A 12,961-nucleotide genomic window follows, 5' to 3' on the forward strand; every position below is an offset into this window, starting at 1 on the left:
TGTGTTTATAATTTTACTGGTAGATAAAATTTTGAGTACATTGTCATATATCACAATAATTTTTCCCCTATAAAACTCGTCGATGCATATTTGCATATTGTAATTACCAACGCAACGGGGTTAGCTCGAGGTTATCTCGGCCTGTGTCGTCTGGCGGAGACATATGTGACATGTGCGATTAGTATAACTTATCAGAAAAACATATTATACATACTTACTTTATATGAGCTATAATATGCAAAATTGATAATGTTATTTCAATTGAAAAGGAAACACTATAAAATTAATGTCAAATAAGAGGTTGTGCTTACCTAGTCTAAAATCTTATCTAATGGTCCTTAGAAATTTACACGATTACTCATAACTTTAGTGACTTTTGGATGTACTAACATAATAGGTATATGTATAGCATGATACTGAAATTATATTTTTTTAAAACGTGAAATAATTATTACATCATCGCTTTGTCTGTTCTGTGTTATATTTTTTCTAAATCTAAATTACTCTGTGGTATTCGTATTAATTATGATTTTAGATTAATAATGTATTTATTAAAGGAATAAACTTCTTTTAGTGTTATAAAAAGAACAGTTTTCTGTAAAACAGCGGTGTTTATGTTATATTAAAAACTCTAGATTGTTGTAGAATTATATAGTTTACTTTAAAAATAACGGCAGACGGTAGAAGTAGCTTATATTATTTAACACTATATATACAATTCGGAATATTAAAATAGATTCAAAAATAGGATTTGCACTAGACAAAATCGACCGAGCTGCGGATAGAAACATATGTGTAGACGTTAGGTCGGATGGTCGGAGCGGCGAGCGAATAAATGGCCCGCTCTTTGCCTCCCCAATTGCCTGTCGAGGATCACGGACGTTTGAGTAGCGTACACAGTACGCGACTTACGAGTGACGACGTACGTTTGGTGTGTTCAAAAGAAAAATAAAATAAAATTCACATATACGCGCGACTATAGATGAAGCTAATTGTGTAGCGAAAGAAAACTTACGACCTCAAACTTCTTACTTAAGAATGTACTAATAATATTTGTACTTAATACATACATACATACAGTAGTATTAGATAAAATAGAATAAAGCAAATTAGTTAACTTTTTTTATAATATGTAAAATGAATTTTTCAAGTACCATAATCAATTATCAAAATAGGTAATTAATTCTATTAATGTAATTATATCACAATATCCTAAAGTGGCGTTTATTGTAATTAAATAAATCAGAGTATTTGATTAAAAAGCGTAATAAATAGGACTATGTGGCCTATATCTAGGAACAGTTTACATTAGAAATAAAGAAGAAATAAATTAATACACATTAGACCAGTATACAAATAAAAAAAAACACATCCTATTTTCAGTCCACGTATCAGCGGGGATGGATCCGTATTAATGAGACTTTTATTATTTGTAATATTTAGTAACTCGTATCAAAGTATAAGAAGATAAGAACAGATAACTAGTTAGATAAAAGAGACCGGTCGCGTCGAGGTGTTTGCAGTTTTTTGTCCAGGTTAGGAATTATAGGTAGCTGTGTAAGTACGCACACACGCCCGGCCGCCGCCGGCCACAAATCTTCCGTTTCACTCGAGCCCAGCCTCCGAGCGGTGCGAAGAGGAAACAGCACGCTCCAAAGCACGGCGGCTGCGTGATGCCGGCTACTCCCGAAATAGGCTGCCCCCCGCGCGGGGTGCCGGCCCATCGACGTGCTTTTAGTATGCTGCGCGCATGCGAACCGCCCGCACCCTTCTGCGCTCCTAGTCCTTACGGGCGTAAACACGCGAATTATAAAACCATTAAAATTATCGGAAAGCGTGCTAAGTAGCATGCTGTGAACGATGGTAGCGATATTAGCCAACCCTAAATGGAGCGAGGACCTCACCATACAAATGATAATCGAGTACGAGAAACGCGAGTACCTATGGAACCCCGTGTCTGAACATTACAAGAATAAAAAAATAAGGGAACAGGGGTACGTTGAGATAATAAATGCATTGAATTTGATTGATGTAACTGTTAAAGAATTAAAAAACAAGATAAAGAACATACGGTCGTCGTATAGCGTTGAGCTGAAGAAGATTCGCGCGGCGAGGAAGGCTGGCGCGCATGCGTACAGGCCCAGCGTCACGTGGTTCGAGCACGCAGACAGGTTTCTCCGAGCGATAGTCACACCGAGCTCCGTAAGATTACATTATATTTCGTTTACATTTGAATTGTTACATTGACACTTTGACATTGTAATTTCAACCTTGAATATTTTTTGCTAGGTCGATAACAGCCTGTTAGAGATACCGGTGAGCGACGACAGCGATGCAGTACAAGATTTGAGCGAACGTAAGTCACCGGAAAAGAAAAGCCCGCGAAAACGTCGAAGTTCAACTCGTTCGTCCACTCCGTACGTATTAAACACTCCATCCCCTCGACCAAGTACACCGTTTGGGTTGAACACGACACCGGCGACCCCATTCGGTATTCTCCCTACATCGACGTCGGCGCCGTTCCTTAATCCTCCCGTCGGCATAGCTACCCCTTTAACTACCTCACTTGCCACTATCTACCCGGTTCCTACAAAACAAAAGAAAAGCGAAGATCGCAACGGAGATCATAGCGATGTGCCGCAGGATTTGAGTCAGCATTCCGAGAATGGAAATGAGAATGAATTTGAAATGTTCGGCAAATTAATTGCAAGCCAGTTGAGGAAATTGCCGCTAAGTCTCGCTTTGGATACTCAATTGAAGATACAAACTTTAGTTAATGCCGCCAGGATACAAGCTGTGTACCAGCAGTACAGTTATGCGGGACCATCGCAAGAGGCGTTATCAGTGCAGGCACTGTCAAATGGTATATTAGCAAGCATGGCTACACAGAGTAACTATGCCTCTCGAGCGTTGGGTATGCGAAATGATTCCCCTGAAGATATGAATAGAGATATGAAAACAGAGTATTCCTTGGGATCTGAGGTAGAGGATAATTGTTAGGGTTTGCCAACTTCTTGTTGACCAGATAATTAAAATAGCTCTGGTTGTCTTATAAAAAAACGGAATACCTCAAATTTCGGATTTTAAGAATTTATGTATGCTCATAATTGTATACCAGTTTAGATAAAAGTTGACTATGTGTCGATATATACATGTTTTAGATGAGTATATAAATGTGATAGATGTTTAGATAAATATGGAAATATTACAGAGAAATAACTGATACAAGTACAAAATATATATACCTAACGCAAATTTATGCAACATGTTAAAGAATTTTGCTCATAACTTATTAGAAATAGTAACAATGTTTTCGATTAAGTTCAATGACTAGTCATTACATGTCTCAATGTGTAATTTAGATCTCGATGTTTTGGCTGTGTTTAGATTTATTTTATGAATGTACGTGTAACATATCTTTCTGTCCGTGACCTTCACTTGGGCATTAGAATTTAATTTAAAGATAGAAGTTATCGATTTCGAATTTAATGTTTTAGTTTAAACTTACTGTCTATTGACATATAAATCCTTGTAATGTTTGTACCTATAATATAAAAAGGTTAATTAAAATTGCATCATTCCATGATAATGAAATATTTTTTTATATGTTTGACAATTTACGGAATATTAGTAGATGGGATAAGTTATAGTTTGGGTCTAAGTACAAAATATTTTACAAGACAAAATTTTGTTGATATTTTTATAATACATACAGTTTATTTTATAATAATAATAATAGTGTCTGGTATATTTGTGTATCAAATATATGAATACTTGCTAAGTGAAATAAATTACCTCAATATACAGGCAAAAAGAATATTACTTGTAAGTATGGGATGTGACATTCTGTAAAAAAATCTATTAATAAAATTGATCGTTATTTAGAATAGCAGAATATCAATAAAAAAACATTATTTTTCTTAGAATAATCGGTGTTTTTGTTTGTCAACCCACTAGGTAGGGTCTGTAAGAAAATCGATGAATTAAATATATTTTTATGGAATAATAATCGATTAGTTCCATAGTTTATTAGATTTTCACATCCCTATTTGTACAATAAATGATAATAATGATATTAGCTGTTTTCAAGGAGCCATTGGTAAATTGGGCACCTATTTGAGCATCCTTTTCTCCCACGGGTGTTACGGGATATATCTATTATAACATATATATAAATATATTTTAACTTGTTTGATGTGCCACATATAGATTGTATACATAAATATTGTGATTTATTGAGAAATAAATATTTTATAAATGTCAGCAAAAAATTATCAATATTGTTTTATTAGTAGTTACTGAACCCACCGTCTATGCAAGTTCTATGTATCCCTTCACAACTAGGATTGCAGATAGAATCAATAAATAAATAACCCTGGACAACTCCTACATCTAATACATCATTCTCATAAGCAGAGTTAGTACTAGACAATTGATTTCTAATTTCAACATACAGCACCAAGACCCAGTACAAATAGATATAATGAATTCAAATTGAATTCGCGCCCAATTGCAAGTAAACCAATTTGCTAAACCGCTAGACCACAGTTCCTATACAGATATGCATTTTAGACTGAAATATTTATGAAATTTAGTTTTCTTTACTTTTTTACAAAATATGATGAAAATAATAACTTATGCAAGTACGTACCTAATATAAATACTCCATTCAGTGTAGATGAGGGCTTGAATTCCACAGACAGGTCTTTGTCTTAAGACGAAGGAAAAATGTCGAAAACATTTTTCTTTCTTTCGTGTATCTGTAAAACTATGTATCTCAGGTGAAGCGAGATACCTGTAAGTACAAGTTAGTCATAAACGGTATAACCAAGCTGATGATAGAGATAGAATTCATGACTGTGAAGCTAAAAGAATGAAAGGGAAAATAGAACAGATTTTTTAAAATTTTCATACTGCGTGGTCGCGTGATGATTTTGGTATGAAAAGTTGATGGAAATGTTTCAATTTTATGAGTATACTTAATACTACCTGGCTATTGGACATGTACATGTAATACACATAATCTAAAATATAAATAGTAATTGTTTAAGTAAATAAAGTAGAACCTAAAGTACCTTTCTTCTTCTTCTTAATAATAATAAATTAAATTAAATACATACTCATATATCTGAAAATATTTGAAAATGGAACGGAAAAGTTAAATTAATGAATCTCAAAATAAATAATTAAAAGTATTCACGGATTGACGTTATCAATACATAGTCATACTGTATATGCTGTTGGGAGAGATCCTAAATTTCCCGACGTAACATTAAAATCTAATTTAAATGATAAGATACGAAATTTTAAGTACTATCAAAAATAGTTTAAATTTCAAAAGATGCGCTGTACTAGGAGGGGGGGAATTTTGTATATGTCACCAACTTTTTTTTAATGGATGATAATGCAATGGTTTACCAACCTGCGCTAACGCTATACACAAGCGGTGCATCAGTGGAGGATGATAAGATGAACATGAGGTCAGATCAAGAGGTAGGGCTTCGGACAAATTCACTAGGAATCTGAAATAGATTCCTGGTGAATTTGTCCGAAGCTCCCTGGAAACCATCGAAGTGATAGTACCGCGTGGTATTATTTCGATTATTCGGAGGTCAATTTGACATGGTACATGATGGGCTGTTAGTGCACATTTCTAACAATTCCCTTCCCTCAAAATGTGACTAACTGTTACAAGGACGGTGGGCGGGTTCAAAAATCACGAAAGTGTCACATGATTTATGGACGGGTATGTATATGGGCTTTAGAGTTTTTAGGTATATTTAGACTTTTGCTAACATTCAAAATCCGGAACGCGCTGACCATAAAGCCATTAATTTCAATAGATCCAACCCACTGCGTAAATTACAAAAGCTTAGAGCCGTCATACACGGCTGAAACGTTACCGCTGAAAATTCGCACTCGACCGCAATCTAATATTCTACCCAAATAACAGAACGTCGAACGTTCCGTTTCATGGTTTTAATTTATGATAGCGATGATCGATGCGACATACGAGTATTCATTGATTTTGAAAAAACATCGATGTTTCGACTTCGATTTCAATTTTCAAAGATATAGATGGTATGATATTCAGTTTTCGACAAAAAAAAGGAATAAACTGCAGAAAATATTGCAGTTTAAAAGAAATACAGCATGAGATAGGCAGAGGGAGACGTCAAATGACGTTACTTGAAAGTGATATTTGTCATAGTTTACTTAATATCGATACTTCTTGATCGATGTTTCAACCATTTTTTTTAAAAAAGATCATCCCTATTTTAAAAGCGTTATTGCTGTGCATGTCGGCTATTGATTGGTGTTGACGGCGCAGTGTTGCCAACAAAGTTTGAGCAAGTCCTCAAGTTGGACTTTATAAAACCAACTAATTTTGAATGAAACCACAAAATTAAAATTTTGAATAAAAGTAAATATTTTATAATATTAGAAAATATATTAGGTACGTACCTAAAATAATTCAATCGATATTTAGTTTAAGCAAATAACTATTTTAAAATCATGTTATAATACCTTATATCATGTTCAATCAAAATATAACTACACTCAATACGAAATAATCCATCGCAACTTGTTTCTGTTTGATGGACACTGTCCAATTATAGGGCACAGAAATATGATATTAATCCTAAAGCTAATTAGTCTTAATTGTACAAATGATACACATAAATTATCGTCCATGAAACAGGTCATATGCATAATCAACGTTTAGCCAATTTCTATCAGGTAACCTATTGCTTGCTTCCCATTTCATTTACAAAATCCGATCAAATTTAATGCCAAATCCATCCGTTGTAGTGGTAAATCCACTAACATGGCAACACATGTATGGCGCAACCGACAGATAACTGACGAAACAGATTTGCGTGGCTGTAATTAGTTTGCGATACTCGGACACGTTCTCTGCCAGCTCTTTTAATTACCGTAGTTGGTGAAATGTGCGCTGGTAACTGGATGGGACAGAGGTGTCCCATGCAGATTGTTGTTGACTTTGCTCTGTTTTACGCCTGAATTCAATGTGACATTGTCTCGGCCAAGTACCGAAAATCGCATCTGTCGAAATAAGCTAAAAGGTACTTTTTGCTAGCTGGCGTATTTCCTTTATTGGGACAGACAATTTTAGGTGAGGTGATTTGTAGTCAAATTGGTAAAAACGTATATTTTTAGATCGGGTCTCCATTATTTCCCAGAAACCATGAATTTATTCCTACAGACTTAGTTCTCATACTGTCGGTTCCACAAATGACAATAGTCATAGTATATTATTATCTATAATATTTTCGTTGTACTTTTACTTTATTATGGCTGATAATGTAATTGTGCACTCGCTTGCGTTAACAGTATATGCTGGTGGTACATCAGTGGAAGTTGATAGAATGAGGAAAAAGTCAGGTTAGTTAGTCCTTTGTGGTGAATTCACCAAGAGTTAATGATCACGATGGTTTCTAAGGAGAACCGCGTGAAGGCCAACTAGTAAGTAGATTTATAGGGAGTGGCGGTCCAGACCTACCCAGATCAATTCGTTCTGCCCCAAAATGGCTTAGAATCAAACTATCAAACATTGATGGAAAGTTTGAGGCACGTACGTGCGATTAATACAACGTGTGCTAAAGCACTTTGTAGTTTGTTTAATGCACAAGTTGAACTGCAGAATCAACTTATTATAATTTTGAGTCCAGACCATTAGTTGTTCTATGTTTTATACAAAATATGTTAATACTAAGTTATAACGTACCTACTAGTTGGCCACAGTCCACGTGATGGAAAGTGACTCTATGTACCTCTCATGCGTTATACGTTGCTTTATTGTCTTATAAATACCATGAGTAATACGTCGTTGTCATGTCTCTATAATCGGTAATTTCACTGATATATTTCATCACCTGATATCTTGGCACCTGATTATAGTTTGCAAAATTAGCTGCCTAGCGACACTTTGTACAAAGTCACACGTTTGTAATTTTCTTCTAACTACCTGTTTCCTTTTGTTAGCGTTATTTATTTTCCATTCGCAATAGATTTGTCAAGACTCCATTCTTAGCGGATGCTTACGTCATAAAATAAACCTCTTCTATAATATTAATAATTATAATAATCTCTTAGAATACAGATTTTTATACTTAGCAGTTTTGGTGCGTTTGTAGACAGTCAGGAATCGATTATATAAATATAGATGATCTTTATATTTTGTATTCTTATTACTTAATATTTAGAGGCATTAACAAAGAAGTAATTGAATAGAGACTATTTTGTTTTAAATTTATAGTCGATTTCACATTTTATTTTTATTAATGCAGTTTTTATTAAGCGGCTGTATTCAGGAAGTAAAGTGAATAGGAATCATGTTCGCAGTAAGTTAGGCAGTACGCCTACGCGCCCGCAGCATCATTAGATCAACCCAAAATGGCGCGAAATGGCGCGCGAAACTAGAGTGCAACGTCGCGAGCCATTAGCATTTATTATTATTCGAGTTATCGCGCGCGTGAGTGAGTCGTATTATTATGATAATACGTCGCAGAATGACTAGTCTCTGTGAAAATATGGCCACAAAGAACATACGCCAATGTTAGCAGCATTAACATGAGAACGATCCAAATTTTATTGACAATGGAAATTCGTTTGAAACTAATTTGTAAAAAGAGACACAGAGAGAGAGAATCATAGAGATTGTAAATGAATATTACTACTACTACTATTTTACTCCCATGAGGTAAATAGATATATTGTTAACGAGATAATTAACATGATAATATTGTTTATGAGCTCCCGATACTTCAAAGCAGTTCTGTTAAAAACGTCTTGGTCGACTGTAAATAGCGATGGTACCCGCATTCTTAGACTTTTTTCACGTACACCGGTTCTATTACTATTAGAAAACACATGATAATCACGACAAAACACACTTATTTTTAAGTATTACCTAACACTGTATTCCATGTATTGGAAAACTTGAATCTGTCTTCTATTAATAAGTATGTTCTTTACGCTAAGAAATCAGCAATCACTCGTATTAATTTGGTTTATCGCCGAGGTTTATATTATCGGAGAGTCTCTCTCTCTTTCTTAACTCAAACATTAATTTTATATATGGAATTACAAACAAGCTGATGGATCACTTGATGTAAAGGTGGAGAAAAACTATTGGTTATATACATAAATATCGCCCGTGGTACCCTCACGCATTGTCCGGAGGAATACCACGTCATGCCTCCATATTCTATAATTTCACTCTCGTATCTCATCCTTCAACCAAAAAACAGTTTATAAAGCAAGTAGTTCGGCAGTGTCAATATATGAGACAGAGTTTTACAAGCGGCCAATTTTGTGCAATTTCTGCGCCGGTAAATACGAGGTTCTGTATAAGAGCTTAACCAACGTTGTGAAGTGACCAGAGAATATGGTGGATTTAGTTGGGGCTTAAGGTAACTTAATCCTTGTGTGGACGGACAACGGCGAGTAGATAGGAGATACGTAGAAATATGTTATTCTTCAATTCGTCGAACATTTATAGTTAAATAGCGGACCCAGCAAACTTGTTTTGCCATATAAATCGAATTTCACCTTAAAAAACAGGGGCTGATCGTGAAAACTTGGAAGTAGTATGTATTTTTCAATGCTATACCATAATAAAAAAAATACAAGCAAACAATATTTATGGATGGGCCACAATTACCAATGAGGGGCATGAGGAAGAGAAAATTACAAATTTACAATTCTGACAGTTCTAACAGTAGTGGAAGAGAAGAAAATGTCAACGAGAAATCGATAAGAGGCACCAAAAGGTATTAAAAGTCAAAAATGCTATATCAGTGGTAAACTAAGTACGACTAAAAATTGTTTAGTTGATTTTTTATTGCGTAGAATGTTTTGATAATTACAATTTAACTAAATCAAAATCAGACTGGATTCTACGTAAGACTAGCTGTTCCCGCGACCTCGTCCGCGTGGATTTTTCTAAAATGAAAGTAGCCTACGTTTCTCCTTGTTACATCAGCTACCTGCCAAAAATATCCCGTCAAAATAGGTTCAGTCATTTCAGAGATTAACCGGAACAAACTTAGGCTACTTATATTTTAGAAACAAAGCTAAATTCCACGCGGACGAAGTCGTGGGCACAGCTAGTTTTTGAATATAACATAATACACCGCTGTTTTACAGAAATACTTTTCTTTTTTTATAGAAAGTTAGTCCTAAAAAAAAGTTTATTCCTTTAATACATTATTGATGATGAAACATATCGATTCAACTTCAAACACTGTTGTAAAATGTGGAAACTTAGAAACCTTAGCTTGTAAAATCTCTGATGTTAATACCAAATTTTATTAAGATAAACACTAATATTTTTTAATATCTTACATAACTTTAAAGAATATTTTTATAATTGAAATATATTTTATGAATAAAACTGAATACTATTTAATAAGGTTAATTAGTATTTCCAATAGTACTTAATAAAACAACTCAGTAAATTATAAAGACTGATAAATAAATAATAAAGATTACTCTAATTAATATAAATTTCTTTCTATCCAAAATAAAAATCATACCAAGGTTACTATCCCAGCTCGACGCAAGTATTCCTCGAAGCATTTTTCTCGCTAGGCTACTTACTATCCGCCATAGTAGGCAAGTATTCCTCTCCTAAGAGATAAAATAAACAGTATTTATTCAAAACCATTGTTAATTATGTTTACAAAAATAGGCATTTATAGAATAATTTTCAGCAAGTTCATATTTTAAAAAATATTCGAAAAGTGTGGCAACTATCCGGCTTCTTCCCTAGTATGCGTATGATGAAGACAGGTCAGGCATGTTGATGCAAAGGTTAAACTGATATGGGATGTTTCTAGGCATTGATGAACTCCTTCTTCACATTGCCGACGACTTCATGTATTCCACCTTTGACTTTTGACTATCCCATCTAAGACAACGGTCGTGAAGATATGTATATATTACAAAGATTTGTGTTGAATCCAGGAATAATAGAAATTACTATATAGCAGCAATACTGAGATCGTGTAACAAACGCCTTTACATAATTAAACCTCAGGTATTTCATCAAAGTGATAATTAACTTAAATCAACGGATGTTTCCGTCGCCAGAAACTTATATTAACTGGTCCACAGTTATTTGCCAAACACCTGGCAGTTTTAATCTCGCCTGTTTCTAAGGATTTACAAAGTAGACAGAATGTCAATAGAATGTACTGGTTCTTTATTAAATTCTTTTTACATTGCCTTTAGTTCATATTAGCGGCCGCCCCGACTTTACACGAATAATTAAAAAAATATCAATTTAACACACAGATTTACACATTCGCTAATGTCCTCTATATTTTTTTCTAAATGTCCCAGTAGTTTTCGAGTCTCTTCAATGCAAGCAAATAAACAAGCTAACAAAGAAATCATCCTCTTCAAAAATTAGTATAGCTTTAATAATACCACTTTAAGGTACCGAGCAGTGACGAAAAAAACTTATTGCTTAATAACACTGGATAACTAAAATAACTAAATAACTACTGGATATTGTATAATGAGGGGTTAGGTGTGTCATAAAGTTGTGTCAAAGATTATGATAACTAGGACTCATAGGAGCTAGGACCCTAGAGGATTTTAGATTTTTTGATGTCACGTTTCTATTGTAGTCTTAATACACGTAATGTTAACTATTAACTGTTTGGGGTAAAAATTGCTTGAATTGGTGAGATCCATCTGAGATTGATCTATCTGATGGCTGGAATATACAATAGAATGGCGAAAAATATAAAAAGCTTACGGATCACCAGTGAAGAATTCGCCAGGAATTAACAATGAATTCAATGCAGAACTGTTTCATCATCATCGATAAAAATATTCCTCCTCCCATATCATAAGGGGTCGAAGTAATGTGGTTTCTTTTTTATTTATCACTGTTTGCCGTCTATACCATGTGCACTGTAGCATGGTGCGAATGACAGTTTCAGTAACGTTTCGTTTTACTCTTGAAAGTTATAGCAGTTTAGCTGTACCACATTCGTAATATATTAAATCATTAATAACTGTAGTAACTTAAATTTAACGCAGCCAGAATGTTATAGTATACAATAACTGTCACCTGCAGCATGCTACAGCGCACATAGTATAGGTAATTGTTCACTCTCTCGTCATATCATCTTTCACATAATCATATTCACATTTATTTCTTCCTTGTTTTTGCTTTGCCATTATAACCAAGAAAAAAATGAAATCTATAAAAACGTTATACTTTACTAAGAGGTAAATAGTGGCGTCGTCTTTTTAAATACATGTAACTATGACGTCTGACAAGTATGAAACTTAAAAATAGTAGGTAGCGTTGTTTAAAACGTCTAATAAGAGTAGCTATACATATTAACATATTTGAAAATAAGTTTTTTTAGTGTAGTCAATTCTATTCTACTCTAGCTGGTAGTAGTAAGGTTTTTAAGTTTGGGACTTGGGTTGCTTTTGTAATAAGTTGTAGAGTAAACAAGAGGCGCGTGAGAAAGAGACGGATAATTGGACTGTGGGACTCGGCCGGCACGGCTAGCGGACGGCCGGGGCCCCACGATACGACCGGTAGCCTGCCGCTGCCTGCCTGCGACCGCGATGTCCTGTACTCGGTCTGATAAGTCGTGATACTTTTAGCCCCCTGATAATATTAATACGCGAAGCAAAAACTTTACTCCTTTGTACGAAAATTATGCGAGTGATACTTTTAGCCCCCCTTTATGACGTGAAGTCAAAACGTTTTACGATATTAAACGAAGGAAGGAGTATTAAATTTGGTACTGTTGAACTTTATACGGAGAAAGAATGCAGATATCTGATACTTTAAATTAAAAAAAAATACAGTGTGTCAAACGCATGCTAGTGTCAATTTCTTTGATACTTCGCGTAGAACCTTAACGTTCAAACATATTATCCGTATATGAATTACAGTTGAATT

General features: G+C 34.5%; 2 protein-coding genes across 5 annotated transcripts in view; both read left to right on the forward strand.

The window, feature by feature from the left end:
* Positions 1–12,961, forward strand: part of LOC131849848 (nucleolar protein 4) — a 168,305-nt gene that overhangs the window by 29,040 nt on the left and 126,304 nt on the right. The window lies entirely within an intron of this gene.
* On the forward strand, positions 1,165–4,258 carry LOC131849850 (uncharacterized). Its single transcript, XM_059199979.1, has 2 exons — positions 1,165–2,202; positions 2,290–4,258. The coding sequence occupies exons 1-2, from the start codon at positions 1,861–1,863 to the stop codon at positions 2,998–3,000; spliced, it is 1,053 nt and encodes a 350-aa protein (XP_059055962.1). The 5' UTR covers positions 1,165–1,860; the 3' UTR covers positions 3,001–4,258.

The sequence above is a fragment of the Achroia grisella genome, unplaced genomic scaffold, assembly GCF_030625045.1.
Source record: "Achroia grisella isolate CSIRO2021 unplaced genomic scaffold, CSIRO_AGI_Agris_v1 utg660, whole genome shotgun sequence".
Taxonomy (NCBI): Eukaryota; Metazoa; Arthropoda; class Insecta; order Lepidoptera; family Pyralidae; genus Achroia; species Achroia grisella.

Bases quoted from the DNA above. Each gene is read 5' to 3' on its own strand.
- LOC131849850 (XM_059199979.1), top strand. From the start codon at position 1,861: ATGGTAGCGATATTAGCCAACCCTAAATGGAGCGAGGACCTCACCATA. The intron at 2,203-2,289 runs GTAAGATTACAT...ATTTTTTGCTAG, and splicing joins CGATAGTCACACCGAGCTCC to GTCGATAACAGCCTGTTAGA.